This window comes from Lissotriton vulgaris, chromosome 8 (assembly GCF_964263255.1).
Source record: "Lissotriton vulgaris chromosome 8, aLisVul1.2, whole genome shotgun sequence".
In the NCBI taxonomy this organism is placed as follows: Eukaryota; Metazoa; Chordata; class Amphibia; order Caudata; family Salamandridae; genus Lissotriton; species Lissotriton vulgaris.
The window spans coordinates 1,264,905,660-1,264,924,753 of record NC_141696.1 but is presented as its reverse complement, the minus strand read 5'-3'; the positions used below and the strand labels follow the sequence as shown (position 1 = coordinate 1,264,924,753).

Below are 19,094 nucleotides of genomic sequence, written 5' to 3'. Positions count from 1 at the left end.
GTCGAGGGCCGGTACCGCAGCGGTGCAGCCCCCAGAACCTCCGCTCCCAGGGGCCCCCAGAGGCCAGCAGCGGTCAGGACGGGCGTCCGTCGGTAGGCCAATCCAGGAGCAGTGCCGGTCGACAGGAGCCCCGCACGTCCGGGCGTGGCGGCAGAGCCGGGGCCGTCCAGCCTCCACAGCCCCCCTGGGTCGTTCACTTGTCCCCCGGCTCCTCCCGGAGGTTCCGCAGCTGCAAAATGACAGCCCTCTACGGGGCCGGTGATAACGCCGGAATGGCGGGTCGCCACACCGAGTTCCCCCCTCAGCAGCGCCCGAGCTGGCACTCCCTACTCCACTCAGCTCTTCCACCCCAGTGGGCGCACCCCGGTCAGGGCTCCCCGCAGCAGTCGCTGTCTCTCCCAAGGGGCGCCGCACAGCCTCGCCTCGTGGTGTCAAAGGCTGCAGTCTCTTCGCGTTGGGGGAACGCGTGGGTGGTCTGCAGTGTCTCTCCGCGCTGCCAGGGTGCAGTCCATGCACCCCCAAGCTGTCAGGACCAGTGTTGCGGGCCGTCGTCGCAGCTAGGAATCCTCACCCCTCCCCCACTCCGCTCCAAGAGCGCGGGTGGCGTTGGTCACCTTCAGGGGTCACCAGGGGTCAGGTCGCAGGGTGCCGCTCCAATGGGGGGGGGCACGCTTGGTCCGTCGGGGGGGTCAGGGCGTTCGGTTCCCCCGGTTCCCCGTCCGTCCTCAGCTCCGAGGAGGCGAGAGAGGAGCAAGCGCCATCTTGGGCTCCGTATCGCCGAGCGTTCCGTCCGTCTACACTCGGCTCTGAGGTCGCCACGGACCTCCTTTCACAGGCGGGTGGTGTCCGGGTCTCCAGGGGACTATTCCCGGGGTGCAGGTGTCGCAGGGGCCCCCCGGTAACAGGATAAGTGAAAGCTCGGCCGCGGAGCCGAGACGCTAGGCGACCTCCGTCATCGGCGCTCAAGCCACGCCTCTTAGAAGCAGTCTTTACTTGCTACATGCAATGACAGCACATTACATTAGGACGACATGGGCACCACAGCGTGGTGAGCCTCCACAACATGACTTGGTACACTTGCTTTATTACTTGGGGAGGGGTGGTCACCTAGTGAAATGGCTGTATACCGGAATCCGAGCGCAGGCTTCCATCTGCCTCACGGATCTCCGTGGGAAATGGGCAGAAACTACTGGCACAGTAATCACAGACAAGGCATGGGATAGCATTCTGGAACACCCCAAGCGGGTCTCCCGAAATGCCAAGCTCCAGTTCATAAAGTATATGGTTCTTCATAGGGCGTACTTAACCCCGAAACGGATACACTGTATGTTCCCGGAGGCCCAGAGCTACTGCCCGAGATGTAGGGAAGAGGAGGCGGGATTCGTACATATGTTATGGACTTGCCCACACCTTAGGGACTACTGGGGACACATTTGTGCTATGTTGGGAGAGATCACACACCTCACACTGACAGACAATATCTTAGAGGGCCTGCTGGGCCTACACAAACGCACCAAGGCCCAGAGGGTTCACCTACGTTTCTTAGATCTGGCACTCATATTGGTGATTAGAGCAATTACTATGAGATGGAAATCTCTGAGGAGCCCCCCACTGAATTTATGGAGGGAGGAGGTAATCAGTTCGGACAGCGCGGAAAGCGCAGCACTTCAACAAGAAGAGGCGAGGGGTTTAAGAAAACGTCCCATCTTCATGGAATGGGATATCATGCTAGCAGAACTCACTCAAGTGGACATCCCACTTACATTTCCGGATCCACTCCTCTGATTAGTTAGCCACCTAGCACATAGCCGGCGACAAATAGGGTAAACGACGAGGGAAGGCCCATGGTACGCCAGAGATATAGGTTGGAATTTAAGTTTGTTTAAGACTATGTTACGGAATACCTGGAGACACACGGACAGACCAGGAAGAGGGGAGGGAGAGGAAGGGGTAACTAACTTAGTTAGGGAATAAAAGTATAAATACATGTCAAGGTACATTAGATAAGTAAACGGTTCATAGGTGAGATAATGCACGTTACATTCATTGCATTGTAATTTTCAAACCATGTAAATAATGATTGGCGAGGATTGGAATATGTATGTCTACTTATGGAGAAAGATGTGCTGATATTACACCTAAATTGAAAATGCCAGGACTCATTGTTATACTGGAATGTACTTTGAACAATGGCAAAATAAAGTTTGTTCCAAAAAAATAGAAGCAGTCACAGACATGGTGTTCTGCTGACCCCAGCATGCACCATCCCAGTGATGGCAGCAAACCCTAGTGAGTCGCAAATTGCTACTTACCTCACTAATATGCATGAGGTAGGTCTATTTGCTAACCACTAGGAACCGCTAATAAAACTCAGAAGAAGGAAATTGCAATTAGGAAATTGTTATACCTAATCTTCGTAAATCTATCCCTATAAAGTGTATGCTATTTCACCCTCTGAGGCGGAAAGCCGGAGGTTCTCACGCTCTTCTCCTTTCCTGACTGCCAGCAGCGCTACGCTTGATGTAAAACCATTTTATGTTCGTTTTAAAGGTAGTGTGTTAAAAACCTTGTCGCTTGATTTTAATTAGCGCTTGACTTGGGAATTGTCTCCTCACCTCCCTTTGCCGCCTGGGCCACTCTCAGCTGAGTGTTGACGCTGAGAGTTGGTCCCGGGGAGGCGAGGGTAGGACAGCGGCCATATTGGGTCGGGCTGCGCCGTGACGCGCTCTAGCCTTCCTTTAAAAGGGCTCAGTTCCTGGGCTCAGACCTGTATTTTCACCCTCTGAGGCGGAAAGCCGGAGGTTCTCACGCTCTTCTCCTTTCCTGACTGCCAGCAGCGCTACGCTTGATGTAAAAGCATTTTATGTCCGTTTTAAAGGTAGTGTGTTAAAAACCTTGTCGCTTGATTTTAATAAGCGCTTGACTTGGGAATTGTCTCCTCACCTCCCTTTGCCGCCTGGGCCACTCTCAGCTGAGTGTTGACGCTGAGAGTTGGTCCCGGGGAGGCGAGGGTAGGACAGCGGCCATATTGGGTCGGGCTGCGCCGTGACGCGCTCTAGCCTTCCTTTAAAAAGGGAAGGGCCTCTCCGCGTAGCGGACGCGTTTGCGGACGCGCCGGATGCCCGCCGGAGTCACGCCAGAGTCCAGCCCGTCTGCGCCCGTCCGCGCTAAGGTAGCGCCAGGCGCCAGGCATACTGTGCGTAATACCTGTAATTAAGGCGGTAAGATGTGCTACTCTAAAGCAGAGTTGCTGGGCCTCCAGCACCTCACCTGTTCTTGTGCAAGACGCAACCCTGCCCATATTTTACATCCTCTACTACACCCCTCCCAACTCTGCTCCTCTACCAAAATCAAATCCAAATCACCCCAGGCCCAGACTCTCAGGCTAGGTCACCTAAATGTTAGATCTCTGCAGAAACATCATTTAGAAATCCATGACCTCCTAAAAGATCACTCCCTTGATGCCCTGTTCATGACCGAGACGTGGCTCCTTGACGACATGGACTCGGTCTGCAACCTAGCTACCACTACGGGTTATACCATACACACTGTGAACAGGAGCACGAGAGGGAGCGGGTTAGCGCTCATAATTAAATCTCATCTTGACTGCCAATTAATTAAAGTGGACATCAAGGGCAGCGAAAGCGCTCGCTTTTCCATCAAAGCCAACCCACAGTTCTGCGCAACTGGCCTTCTGATTTACAGACCCCCTGGCGCAGACGCCCCTTTTAACAACTCACTCTTACAGTATTTGGATACCAACATTACCAAAACGGCTAACCTTACGATCCTAGGTGATCTCAATTTACATCTTGATAGAGACACCGAGCCCAAAGTTGCCACTTTTCTTGCGGATCTCGCTGCCTTCCAACTCAATCAACTCGTAAGTGGTCCCACCCACAGAGCGGGTCATCTTCTTGATCCCATTTTTTCTAACATTACGAGTGGATCCGCAGGCCCGCCTATTCCCATGACCTGGACAGACCACCATCTAGTAATACTGTCTATCTCCTGTAACTCGAGTCCCGCTGCGGTGCCTACTCCGTCAGTTAAAAAACGGCCATGGAGAAAACTTCGCCTTGAAGACTTACAAAACCTCCTGGTGTTAAATCCCCCTCCCCCAAGTGAAGACCTGGACGTAGGGTATGACCAGTTTTGCCTCTGGATCACCCAGGCACTTGACACCCTGATCCCCGCTAGATGGACCAAGGCCCGTACCCATACGGCTAGTCCCTGGTACAATTCGGAATTAGCAACTCTGAAAAAGGAATGTAAAAAAGCGGAGAGGGGTTGGAGAAAGAATTACGATGCCAACCTCAAACAGGAGTATGTTCTACTCCAAAAAACTTACCACCGTAAGGTTTGCAGAACGAGAGCGGCATACTATGCAAATGAAATCAGCAATAGCTCTAACACCTCGAAATCTGTCTTTAAAATCCTGAAAGACCTTACTGCAAAAAAAACTGTCATCACTACCACTACTTCCCCTGACCTCTGCAATAATATGGCTAATTTTTTCATTAATAAGATTAAGAAAATCTATGACACTTTCCCTAAACTCCCGCAGTCACCGGCCACTTTGGATCCCACCAGGCCCTCTCTCTCCTCCCTTCCTACACTTGAGAGAGAGAATTTTCAAAAAATCGGCAGAAAAATCAAATCTGGCTCCCCGGCGGATCCCCTTAAACCGGATACATTCTGTGAAGCTCACAAACTTATCACAGAACATATTCGGGACATCATCAACTTGTCTCTCTCTACCGCCAGAATTCCTTCTAAATGGAAGCAGGCTTGGGTTTCCCCCATCTTAAAAAAACCCACCTTAGACCCTACGCTTCCGGAGAATTTCAGGCCCATTTCCCTGCTTCCCTGGCCTGCCAAAATCATCGAGGCACATGTCAACAACATTCTGACAAATTTCCTTCTCACCAACAACATTCTGGATGACTCCCAACACGGGTTTAGCGCTGGTCATAGCTCCGAGACAGCCTTGCTCAGTGTTACAGAGGACCTTCGTACCATTCTTGACACCGGCGGAACGGCAGCACTGGTCCTGTTGGACCTCAGTGCTGCCTTCGATACGGTGTCACATGAGGTCCTTCTGAAGAGACTGGAGGAAATTGGTATTACAGGGACAGCTTTGGGATGGTTTAGAGACTTTCTCTCCAACAGGTCCTTTAGAGTCTCCACCCCCGTACATCTCTAAGGAGCATAACATTGGACAGGGAGTGCCGCAGGGTTCTTCCCTGACCCCTACTCTGTTCAATGTTTATGTCCGCCCTCTGGCAGAGGTGGCTAGAAAGAACGGACTAACACTGGTATCCTATGCTGATGATACCCAGTTGGTGGTGGCTCTTAAGAACAACAGTGGTCTGGAGGCCCATCACTTTAAACAGACACTTACGGACATCACCAACTGGATGACAGCAAATTTCCTTCAACTAAACGCCGGGAAAACAGAGATATTGCTCCTGGGAAAAAACACCTCGTTCTGGGGAGACAACTGGTGGCCTGAAGTATTAGGCCAACCTCCCGAGCCAAAAGAATGCGTCAAAAATCTGGGAGTCTGGGTGGACTCGGCTCTGAAGTTCACTCATCATACAAAAAAAGTAGCTGCCACTTGCTTCAGTATTTTACGTAACATCAGACCTATTCTGAAGTTCTTTGACTGCCGCACTCATCAGCTAATTGTTCAGGCGACCATTCTTTCTAGACTGGATTATGCCAGCTCTCTCTTACTAGGGGCAAATCTCGCCGAAACCACCAGACTACAGAGGGTCCAGAATGCGGCAGCCAGGGCCCTGGTAGGTCTCCCCCGCCATTCTTCGGTATCCGGAACCTTGAAAAAATTGCATTGGCTTCCGGTGGGAAAAAGGATCCAGTTTAAGGCGCTGTGTCTAGCCTTTAAAATCCTTAAAACTGCGTCCCCCCCTATGCTGTGCCCCCTCCTGTCAGAATACATTCCGAGGAGGTCGCTCCGCTCAGAGGGACAAAACCTCGCGAATATCCCCCGCACCAGACTGGCCAGAGTAGTCGGCCGATCTTTTAGCCTCCTAGCTGCCAAGCTATGGAACAGCCTTCCCGAAGCTATCCGCAGTATGCAGGACCTTTTTGCCTTCAGAAAGGCGGTCAAAACCCATCTCTTCCAATAATTTTTTTTCTTCTCTCCGCATCTCTTTCTTTCTGCATTCTGTCTGCTTGCAGCGCCGGGATGCCCCTTGGCTGGGGCAGCCGCGCGCTATACAAATCACCATAACATTAACAATAACATTGTCTTTCTCTGACAACAATACAGATACGAGGAGGCCAGTCCTTAACCTACATTGAGTTTTAGGTCTGGCTCGACAGTGCAACTGTCACCTGACCTTTTAACATACACCAATATTATTTTACAGTTATGTGCTTCCACACAAATACATATCTATCCACATGTTATGTACTTATGATGCTTCACATTACTATGCAAAATTCCTTTAAAGCCCGACCCAGCACAATTTTCAAGTTATACATTTTAAGCCTATATTAATAATAAATTATATGGACCAACCAAACTACAAAGATCTACCACCTAATATCACTGTAACTTATGAAGAAAATGCTGCCTTTTTTAATACATCCATAATGCTTGGAATACATTTTCAGACACGAGTCCCATAGGATACACCATTCCAGAAGAGCATGTTCCTGTCTCAGATTCACTCTGCCTAGTCACATCCTGAGGTATTATTTCCGGAAGTAAATGAGACTTGCTTCTCACAAGAGTTACATGAGACTTTTTAAATAGTGCTGTGACGTGCACAGCTGTCTCTTTACATCTGCCTACCACTGAATTCATGATTTTTTTTTAGCTGATTATTAAAATATCGTCCTCTTAATAAAAACACTGCTGCCAAGAATATTGCATCAAAAAACATAAATCAGAGACAATGCGCCAAAATTATGTTAACTGTAAAGATCTGTTAAAGAGTTGTGCTCTGGTAATTTTCACTGTAGACTTTTACACTGGATTAGGTGTGGCCTTTTTATCTTCAGTTTTTTTGTGCTGCTTGCAATATTGATTTTTGTAAAATGTTTTTGTGTTCAGATTAAGTAAGTATATTTTTTAACTTAGAGCAGTGTTGTTCAAATTTTAGCCCATTCATTTTACTGAGCACTGTGTAATGAAATAAAAAATATTACTGTGTTGAATAATAAACAAAAACTCACACGGAGAAATTTTGAAGATAAAAATACATATATAATGAAAGGCAAGAGTACTTGCAGGGAGCAGATCACGTCTTTTGCTCAAATCAGAGTTGTTCATGTGATCTCACCACACCGTCCTATGATGTGATACCGAGGGGCATATTTACAAGGCCCCTGCGCCAGCTGAGATTCATCTTTTTTGACACCCAGGTGGTGCACAATGCTCACCCATATTTACAAGGCCGTGCAAAACCACCCTGCATGGTTTTCCATGTCCTTGAAAATATGACCCCCTTTCATGCAGTACTCTGAGTCAAAGGGGCGTTCCATGGGTGTTTCTATAGGTGTTCCCACTCAAAACCCATGGATTCTGATGCATTCCCAAATTTACGAGGTTTCGTTAGCCTGAGCATGTGTTAGATTCCAACGCCCCCATGGGAGGCGTTAAAGTGGTGCACAGGGAGAAATATATGTATTTCTCCTTGGTTTTTGCTCTTTCTTTGTGTGCTGCATTCTCCAGCACACATAGAAGGAGGGGAACACCATCAATGATTGTTTTTGTGCAGGAAAGTTGCACTTCCTGCACAAAAACAATCATCCCTGCAATGCAGCCGCCCTTGCTCCATGGTGCAAATGCGCCTGCAATAATTGGCGCTAAGCAGCCAATTGTGCACCAATGCAGAAAAAAGCACAGGGATGCCTCGTATTGCTGTGAATACGATGCATCCCTGCACTTTCTTAATGATGCAGCTCAGCACAGCAAGATGGCTTGCAGCGCCGCACTTCATCATTTTCTAGTAAACATGCCCCCAAGTATCTGTGTTATCATTTTGTTGGCGAGAGTTTGAGCTTTCCGTCTGACTGGGTCGGTAGGGTGCAGTGGTACAGCAATGGTGTCATGGGTGCTGGTGCAAGCAAGTAAAGTGGAGGCTTGGATGCAGTGTGCCCCTAAAGCCTTAGGACTCGCTGTACCTACGGCACGTCTCAAGCAACCGGATATCCGAACCATCCCACTGTAGAAACCCATAAATGGCGCAGATTTTTAGGACTGACGCAGAGTCAATGTCAATGTGGTGATAGCGGAATGGGCCGGATGCATTAACCCCATAAGCGCTGCCGTCGGCCAACGGTTGTTGCGAGCACTACCTTGCCAGTGCTGCGCACGACCGTTGGCCGACGGGCCAGCGCTCGTTATACGTTCGACGCAGCTAAAGTGTTAAAGGCTTTGAGCCCACTACCCTCCAGATTCACTCCTGCGTCACTTTAGACATTTGCGTTCCTCTCAATTAGCATCTCCAAAGGTAAGGGCAATCCTAAAGCTGTGCTGTACAGGACACTCTCTGTGCTCAGCTTCTTCTAAACAAACTTCTGAACCAGCACAGACACCTGTGCACATCTCATGACCACAGCTTCGGACGGCTTGGGGGATATCAAGCCCTGGCCCCTTGAGGCTTCTCAATCCACTCTTGATTCAAGACTACTTAGAGACGGTTCCTTCTTTAGAATAAGCATTTATACATGTTCTCATTCATACACCGAGCAGCTGTGCTTTGTAGTGGACGCCCACTCATGCCTTAACCAGGAAACTCTATCTCCTGCAGTTGGGAGTTTAAGAGGGAAAATAACAGGACAACTGTATTGTGTGGCAATTACTGTGGGGGCTGCTGTGTTGTGGTGGAGATCTTTCAATCCCTCAAAACAGGTGCAGATTCTCAGCAACTGGGGAAATGTTGAGAAGTGCAGCAAGCAATCTTAAGGAAAAACTCAGATGTCACGGCAACTTGCAACAACCGTGATGGTCTATCATGCCATGGGCCACATTTAGGGACAAATTATCAAGCACGGCGTTAAAATTATTGCCGGTTTAGCGGCAGAAAACTACAGCTAAAGCGGCGATAATGGGCTTGATAATATGCCCTGGAGAATTCCAGTAGAAGGCCCATGATCCACACCAGAACATGGACTTCTATTGGAATTCTCAAGAGCATATTATGAAGACCATTATCGCCGCTTTAGCGGCAGTTTTCTGCCGCTAAACTGGCAATCATTTTTAACGCCCTTCTTGATAATATGACCCTTAGTTATTCTGTGACATTGCAGTCCAAATAAGTCATGATTGGATGCATGGTCTTGCAAACAATTATTAGGCTCATCTCTCACAGGCAAAAACCACAGTTGATGGACAGAATGCAGAACAATGTCATACATTCACCCCAGTACAGAGATCTGGGCCTAAATCCATCGTTTTTTTTGCACTCCACACCACCCCAGTTCAGACATGGCCATATGCAAATCAGTCTGACTCTGTGCCTCATGGAAACAGTCCAGCCCGAACTGCCAAGCCATGCCTTCCCCTGACCGGAAACAAGCTTCTGAGGACCGGTTTCTGGCATTCCAGCCGTCTTCAGCCCGGCTTGCTTGAATCCAGTGGTGTGGAGAGCATGAGACTCACGTCTGAGCATACCCATCCCTGAATTAAGCATCCTAGGACCATCTCTCACAGGGCCACCAGATCACATGCTGTTTACTATCTTGAGATATACTGTGAAATCTAAATATATCACATACTAATACGCAGACCTTTGTCATATTAAACACTGCAGGGAAATACACATTACTTATGAAGTGTTTCCTTGATGTGTGCCCTATGTATGTGTGTGTTTCCACGTGCCACCATGTTCTCACTCCCCTTTGTACTGCCAGGTCCATGTTATGCCATGCCTCTGTGTGCTTGAGGCATTCCTTGTCCCTGTGCTCCATTTGCACTTCATTGCCTGTTCTTCAATGCTCCCCTGTCCTTGCATGCTCCACTGTGTTCCCGTACCCCAGTGTGCTCCCATTCCCAAGCGCACCCGTACCCCTGTGGACACCCCCCCCCCCCTCATTTCCTATTGCGGCATGCCTGAGCTGGCAGATGTGCTTACAGTGCATTACTAGCTCCTGCTACATTTCACTCTGGAGCCAGAGACCCCTTCTGAGAAAGTATAATGTTACTGGAGCTTCCTGACCACCTGCTCAGTCCATGAAGAGGACAGGGAGGCGAGGAAGCCGAAGCCTCAGCGGATAATGATGGAGATCGGAGGGAAACCTCATGGGAAGTTTCTGCTGCAAGTAGGGTGACCCAAGTGTTAACCTAATTAGCATAACATGGGGATTGTATCACAGACTGCAATGTGATACTATGTGTATGCCTTTCATGGCTAAACTCACACTTCCTGTCCCCAGTCACAGCTGGCTAGCTAAGGTATTGTAAAACTCATTTGACTTCTGTATGGTTCATCCTCCTTTATTTGGGTTTGACAAAAAGATTAATGAAGAGAATTTAGCTAACTCAAACTTGTGAGTTAGTTGCTTCCTTGGTGCAGAAATGTCACTAGTTACTATCAAAAGGTCTGAACCCATTAAGTCACTCCACTTGTCCCATGATTTGTGTTTCGGTCTGTCCCCATATTTCATGTGACCAAAATGGTTCTATAAGCACCCTACATAGCTTTTTAATCCACATCTGGATGAAGAGTGCTAAAGTAAACCTTGCCTCCTGTGGATGCCAGCGGTGTGCTGTTGCAGGATCCATATTATGAAAAGGCTTTTCCACATATATGTCTATCTGGCCAATTTTGTTGGGTAGCCCTGGGTAAAAGGGAGTAATGAAGCCTAGATATACCATTTGATTTAGTAGGCCAAGGCAGCGTAGTATTATACGGTTCCTACAAATTTAGTAGAACTGTTTATTAGGTCAACAAAACTTCACAATAAAGAGACTGTTCTGCTCATGTCATCAATAAATGTTGGTTCAGCTAGCTCATAGTATGGCATCTAAACTCCTGTACCTCCAGAGTTTTAAATGCTGTTGATAACCCTGAACAATTACTATTCTTATTCACAAGGAATTAGTGGAAACAGATCTGACCCTTTCATTTGTCACTTTTGCATGTCCAAAGTTTTCAAAAGAAAAGAAGCAATAATACATTTGAAAATGTTTATTGAAAGGTCCAATCCTTGTGATTAAAACATGAGACAGATTAGACACACCATTGTCATAAGCATTATTAGAATGGTGGGGAAAAAAACAATTCATAAATGAGTGCTAGATTTTACAAACATTTTAAGTGGTTTATGAGCTGTAGATACTATTCATGCATTCACATATACTAGTTCCCGTGACCAATTTTTAAAGATCATTTAAGATGTTATGCTTGCCTACGCATGTGTTTACTTAATCTCCCTTTTCCTAAACAAATGTGAAATATATTAGTGAAATCCCCATTTGATGTGCACAAGCTTGTGAATCAACTCCCAACCCCCTCATGCAGTGTACAGTGTTCTGTTGCTTCCTACCTAGGTTTTCGCTGCATGACTACTAATACATACAATGAAGACAGTCAACTATTCCTCCAACTGTATATTTGCATTCTGTAGGTAATGCTTATATCACTCATGTTTAGGGTTGTTAGGAAATGTCACCAACTTCTAAAATATTTACAGTTTAGTGGTTTCTCCTTTAATAATCAATACTTTTGCACATATTCTCCCACCTGCTCACATCCTATCAATATTATGTAAAAACGCGATATTGACTGGTACACGTTAGTGCTATTTTGTGAGGTCAGTTCATGTGTAAATTAGGTGCTCTGAGACGTGCCTTGTGAATTTCTTTCTAAATATGATTTTGTAATGCAGATCAGCAGTTCTTAACCTGTGGACCGGGGACCACCATGGGTCCATGGCACCTATTCAAGGGGTCTGCAACTGCTTAGAAAATTAAATATTATTTACAGATTCATAAAGTGTATGTAAATAAAGAAGCACAATGTAAACCTTCTTAAATGTGAAGAAATTTGAAATTGGAAGCTAACAATTAAGTTGATTTGTGGGAGCAGAGTAAGTGCATCAAATTGAATAAAGTGCAACCAATGGGTGGCCTCAATTGAAAATAGAAAAGCACCAGCACTTTTCATTGAAGGGTAGCACTTCAGTCCTATGTCGACTCTTGCCTTTTTACTGTATGCTCCTCCAGTGGCTTAAAAACATACGTTATGGCCACTGTTTTTAACACAGACTTACTTCTTCTTTGGTTTTGGCCTTGTTTTCCTACTAATGTTGCTCACAGTTGAGTCTTAGGTTGTTAAAGTTATGGATTGTGTAGCCACCACATATACACAGTCATATCAGAACCAGATTAGAGTGCAAAAGAAGCCCTCCTCTCTCTTCTTTGTCCCTCCATTTCTGTCTCCTCTCTCTCGTCTAAAGCACTATCTGTTTCTGCTGTAATAACCTGGGTGAGCTGTGAAAAGTGCAAGAAGTGCCATTAGTGGCCCACTGGAATAAACGGCCAATCAAGCCCAGGGTCTCGTGCATTGACTATATATCATTAAAATGTATTTTAAAAGCTTTTCCTTGTGGTTTGAGTTAATTCCTTAGAGAAGCATGAAAGTCTTCTCGTGCCCTTCAAAACTCTTTTAGTCTTTGTATACTCTGTGCTTAACTCCCTGGGGCATATTTACAAAAAAATGCAGGAGAGCGGTGCTACGCCAAATTTGGCGACATCTTGCTCTGACACTTTTTCAACGCATGGATGCGCCATATTCACAAGAATATGATGCACTCCTGTGTATCCCCTAGCACTGGCACAAAAAAAGCTGCCCCAGCCAGCACAGGCACCCTGCTGCCATGTTGCAAGGGTGCCTGCGCTGCATGGGCAATTGTTTATGTGCATGGAGGGACCCCTTCCTGAACATAAGCAATCAATAATGCCGATTTGCTCTTTCTGTGTGCGCTGCAAAATGCAACACACATAGAAAGAGCAAAAAACGAGGAGAAATTAATAATTTCTCTTCGCATCGCCATTCTAAGACCCGGTATTCCCTGGCTCTGCCTCAGCCTTGTAAATCTGGGAAAGCGCCAAAAAGCGATGGGTGTTGCGATGGAACGCCCCCTTGCAACACCCATTGCAGGCCCCTGTGCTGCCAAGACCTGCAGCACAAAGGGGCATATTTGCAAGGTGGCATTAAGCCACTTTAAGTGGCTTAGCGCCACCTTGTAAATATGGGAAATGGTGATAGGCCACCGGAGCTTTAAAAAAAGGGACGCTTCGTTGTAGATAGGGGCTTGTACATATGCCCCCCTGCTTGTTAGATTTGGAGTTAAGCTCTATGACTGCTCTGGCAGGCTCTCTGCATGCTGGCTGCATCACCTCTCTTCCCTGGGTCCCTTTGCATCCTTACTTCTGAAACGAAGCACTGGTGAGCAGCTGCTATTTTTACCCTCGACCCTCTATGCTTTGCTCAACATGTCCTAATGTTCGCACCGACTTCGCCGTCCTAACGAGCATGAGGAATGTTTCTTTTTTTTACTCCTCTCTTTAACAAACTTAAAATAGCCTCTACCTCCTCGTTTAACAAGCTTCAGTGTTTACCTCCTGGTCTAGTCTCACATTTGCTCGCCTGACCACCTGCCCTGCACCTCTCTCAGCATTCCCCAGTACACTGCACTCCCCCTGCTGCTGCCACTCACGGGCATCTCAGCTGTTGCCTGCAGTTTTTTTTGCTCTTTACTTATTTTGCTTTCTTCTCAGTGTTAACTATGGGAAACCTCGACAGTGGCTCCTGTGCTGATCTCCCATTAAGTCTCTCTTCTGATGCATTCAAGCACTTTCCTACTTCCAGGGCTTGCTTCAACTTATCCACTGTAGTGTTTATTCCTTGCAGTTACAGGTTTCTTTTCCCCATAAGCCAGTGTTGCCCTTTTTAAAAAATTAAAAACAACGTTCTGTTCCCTCTTAAACCAGGTACAGGGGAGGCTGGCACAAAAAACAGGCCTGGGCACCAAAGTAAAAGTGCCTTCCATTAGTGAATCCGAGAGCTACAAACCTGGGCCATGCCTGTACATCAGACTAGTTTAGAAATTTTATACACACTATATATTGCTTGACAATCTTTGTCTTATGGTGCAGTAATTGATGAGTAGGCGTTGTGTTTTACAATAATGCTTTCATCCTTTCCCCAGTCTATATCAAGTTCAGGTCGTACTCTGTTGTTGTATATAATAAACATAGATATGATATACATGTATCAATATACATGTATTAATCTTGCAAATTCTGCAAGGAGGGGAAATGTGTGAAATTCTACTTCAGTGCGTGGCAGCATGACGCATGTGGAGGTTCTAGAATAGCATGTATGGAGGCTTCCAAAATCACCCATTTTGCCAGTCAGATGTAATTTCTGTTCCCAACCAGTTTTACATGATACAACTTTTCCCATACCACTGCCTTGTCCTTGTTACTTATAGGTGTTTTACAATGTATTGGAGACTCCCTGCGTGTATGCTTGCTGCAGGCAATGCTTGCGGTAATATTTGTATTATAAACAGTACAAACCGGCCAATCGGACCATAGCACCACATATGGGCAAACAACTGGTCTACATGCTGGCCTGTGAGACCAACCCTTCTGGCACTGCCATACTGTCCTGTAGGCCACCCTGACCACGAATAGGAACAATCTTTCTAACTATTTCTTAACGTTGTACATGATCACATGACCAGATCTAACCGTACCTCATTGCATTAATAGTGCCTCACTTCATGTGAGCTCTGTAACAAATTCCCAACAGGTCACCCCCACAAACAGACACTGTGGTAGGGGATCTACATAATCTCTTCCCTTGGATGCGGAAGGCCCGTTTATGCTTTTATCAGTGTTTGTCAAATAAACGTCTCTTATTATGTAGCACCCCTATTTATGTTTGATGTGTAATGGTGTTTGTGGCATTTGTGGCAAACAAAATGTATTCAATCCATCTATAAGGGGCTTTGCTTCAGCCTTCTTCGGCCATTGGCTTCTCAGGTGCAGGGCCCTCCGGCTATTGGCTTTAGACATAGTCCATCACATCTTGGCTCGGCTCACAGGAGTATTTTAGTCTCTCTTTCCTTTGGCTGTTTGGATGTATCCCATCTCCTCCATTGTCATGCCCTGCAGACATCTGCAAAGTACACCCTGTCATTACATATTTTAGGTCAGATGTGTAAAGCTTATTTGAGGTCTGAAAAGAGCCAATTTTCAGAATCAGGCTATTTGCAACCGAAAAAAAGCTTTTAGTAATGTGCAAATATCAAATTGTGATTTGGTAACACGTGAACGAATCACAATTTGTTTTGGCTACCAAATGCTGATTCAGTATTTGGAAGGGGTGTCCCTTCCAAATACCAAATCAGAATGGTATGTATTAATGTTTTGTGACCAAATTCTGGTCACAAAACAGTCAACATTTAACACCAATTCAATGGGACACCTTGCCCTTTGAGAATGTTTACCAAACGTTTTAAGGGCAGGCCCACAGAGCACTGCTTACTCTTAAAAAATAAAATGCAAAACTTTTATTTTATTTTTTTAAAAGCCGCCCATTTTCCTTTAAGGAAAACAGGCTGCATTTAAAAAACAATAGGATTGCTTTATTAAAAAATAATCCCAAACATGGTTGTCTGCTGACCCCAGCAGGTCCCCATCTCTGTGATGGTTGTCAATTACTAGTGGTCGCAAATTGCAACTTGCCTCATTAATTTTCATGAGGTAGGTTGCTTTACAACCCACTAGGAATAGTTAATTTAAAAATAAAATAGTAACGCATGCGGAATTGCGATTTCCAAATTGCTATTCAGTCAGAATCCCAATTTGGAAATCGCAGTTCCTAACGTTGAAACATCTGGCTTTTCGTTCTTTATCTCAGCTAAGCAACACTCTATATTAGTTTTGAACTGCAGTGGGCCTTTTCTATTACTTTTGCCAGTGTGCTAGTAAGAATGTGAACGCTATTGGCTTTATTTTAAATTCTCACAGTCCTCACATCGCCAAGAATAACCCACATATAAGTAGTCAAATCAGAGGCCGCCGGGGCATCTGAAGGTGCTGGGGGACCATTGAGGGAGGAGAGGTCTTGTAGATCAATGCTGGAAATATTCCACTGGCACTCTTTCTTAGCACCTATGTACCAGGCCTTTCAGAGGCTTGTATCAGCAAATTATCAACACACAAACACCCCATACTTTCCCTCTGGCTAGTCTTGCCCAGCAAACAAATTTAGTTATTTCCTCCTACACCAAAGCTTTAGTGATTTGAGCATTTGAGAAGCAGTGGATGGTAGGGAATGAGGGTGGAGCGGTTGGGGAGGACATATAAAAAATATGAAAAATACCACTCACCTCATCTGCCGGTCCCTCTCTCCTCTGCTTCTCCGTCAACAGCGGTGAATCCCAAAACCAGGAAGCACCCAGGCTCCCCATGACAATGGCAACTCTGCAATGCAGCATTGTGATTGGTCTGAGCACAGTGGATCGGCACTGAGATGGGGACTGGAGGCCTGGGCATTTTCCCCACCAGGCAGCATTACACAGCCTGGTGGGTCACATGCAAAGTGTGCATGACTATTTGGCTGGCCCGAGATGGCCGGCCAAGCAGTCGTACACACTTGGAGTGTGCAAATCTCTCCTCTCCCTGTGCTACTAGCCCCGCCCCACTCTAACCAAGTCCTGAACCTGCGAAAAATAAAATTATAATAACCGAGGGCCATATTATCAAAAAAGGGCGATACATTATTGCCGCTTTTATCGACAGGAAACTGCCGCTAAAGCAGCGATAATGGGCTTGATAATATGCCCTTGTGAATTCCCATAGAAGCCCAGGTTAACACCAGAACCTGGGCATCTATGGGAATTCACAAGGGATATTATCAAGCCCATTATCGCCGTTTTAGCGGCAGTTTCCTGCCGATAAAATTGGCGATAATGTATCACCCTTTCTTGATAATATGTTATTTTCATTTTATTTTTCCTTCTCAAAGAGCAGTGGGGCGACGCTGCTTGGCCGCCCCTGCATTTGAGACTACCTGTTCTCGGGGAAAGACCAAGCCTTTTCGTGTGAGAAAGCAAAACAAATTAAATGTTAGAAGGACACATGAATACGATTGTATAGGCATGAGTTTCTCATACTGTGATTTAATAATATACAAAGGAACCTAGAAAGAATATCAATTAGTGAAGTGTCTTGCAGGATATATAAATAAATTAATGCTACCCGTAATACAGAATATTTACGAACGTAAAAATGCTACATTTACCTTTTTGCACTATGTGCTCACAAAATATTCCTGATCACATAAAATTAATGCTTTATTGATCTTTTTCTATTCCCTTCAGTACCCATCTACGTGCCATTCCTCATCGTTGGCTCTGTCTTCGTAGCCTTCATCATCTTGGGATCCCTGGTGGCCGTTTGCTGTTGTCGATGCCTGCGCCCCAAACAAGAGCCTCAACAGAGCCGAGCCCCTGGAAACAACCGGATGATGGAGACCATCCCCATGATTCAAAGCGCGAGCACCTCACGCGGATCCTCCTCGCGCCAGTCGAGCACGGCTGCCAGCTCCAGCTCCAGCGCCAACTCAGGAGCCCGACCGCCTCCCACAAGGTCACAAACCAACTGCTGCCTGCCAGAGGGGACCATGAATAATGTATATGTCAACATCCCCACCAACTTCTCTGTGATGAACTGCCAGCAGGCTTCACAGCTTGTCCCGCATCAAGGGCAGTACCTGCACCCGCAGTTTGTTGGCTACGCGGTGCCACACGACTCTATGCAAATGACTCAAATGACTCAAATGCCGACATTTTTGGATGGGTTGCAAGGCGGTTTCAGGCCAATGCAGTCACCCTACCCCCACAGCAACCCTGAACAGATGAAATACCCACCGGTGACAGTATGAAGTATTAGGTAGCGTCTGATCACTGAAAAACAGAAGAGCACTTTGGAGGAAGTTACAGTGCTTAGCGCATCAAAGAAAGTGAACTTCTGGCGCTTTGGACAGCGCCTACTAAGCTTTTCTTGTTTTCATTGGAATGAATTGCTAAAAAACCCGGTTGGAAAAACTTCCTGAGTTGACATTACCAGATAGGCTTTCATTCCAGTGGATTCAGTAGAGGATTAGCTACAGGGCAGAATTTATTGTGCTCAAAATGGCGGTGATGCCTTTCAAATGACTGAATGTTTGCTATACGGTAAAAGCCCGAGCCATTAAGTATCCCTGCGGTACGGCAAAAGTAATTTTTTCCAGGTCAATGCAAGTGTTTTTTTTAGTGTACATGAACTGACAAATATTTAGATAAATAAATCCCCACACCTGTTTAATTCTTAAGACAATCATGTGCAAAGAGTAGAATAAACAAAGGAGTTATTGGCTGAAACAAATTTCCTTCCCAAGAGGAGTTCTGTGATTTAAAAAAAAAACAAAAAAACTTAATTAAAGTGAAGCCATATGTACTATTCTTCTTTGTATTTGTATGAGCAGGTTGTTCGGTTTCTTTTTGAGTGCGCTTGTTTTGTCATTTTTTAGCACCTGCCACTAAATTCATGAGCAGGGACTAGAACACCTGGATTATGTGGGCATAGAGATGTTGTGTGATTTGTCCAAAAAAAAAGTTCCCCTTAATATGGAAAGATCCCGGATTGTCGGAGTGGTGGGGTCAGTAACACCGATTGAAGCGTCAACATATGTTGTTAAAAGAAATGACAAATTCTGATATCTGGGTAGTGAAAGCACCACTAGAATTAGCAGGTGTTAAAATACAAGTAGGCTTTGATTTCTCATTCCACTTCCCATTGGAAATTAATTCCATGTGCCTTCAACAGTTCGAATGTGATGAGAGGGAAAGGCCGATAATTACTACTCATAAGAAGGTTGTCAATATATTTATTCATGCCTGTCTCACCCCCTTTTAGGCTGAAAATCATAACAACTGTCCAAGGCAGCTTTAAGGTCTGTCTGGATACCTTCACAGCACTTACAGTCAAATGTACAAAGTCATTTTGCAGTCACAATTTTCTAAATCACAGGGTTTGCAACCTCAAAATATGTTTTTTA

At 45.9% G+C, this 19,094-nt stretch overlaps 1 protein-coding gene across 1 annotated transcript in view; it reads left to right on the top strand.

The window, feature by feature from the left end:
- SHISA2 (shisa family member 2) overlaps positions 1 to 18,496 on the top strand; it is a 79,657-nt gene extending 61,161 nt beyond the window's left edge. Inside the window, exon 2 of the mRNA XM_086935179.1 lies at positions 17,377 to 18,496. Coding sequence (XP_086791305.1) covers positions 17,377 to 17,939 — 563 coding nt within the window. The 3' untranslated portion in view covers positions 17,940 to 18,496. The remainder of the gene's footprint in view (positions 1 to 17,376) is intronic.
- The last annotated feature ends 598 nt before the right edge of the window (positions 18,497 to 19,094 follow it).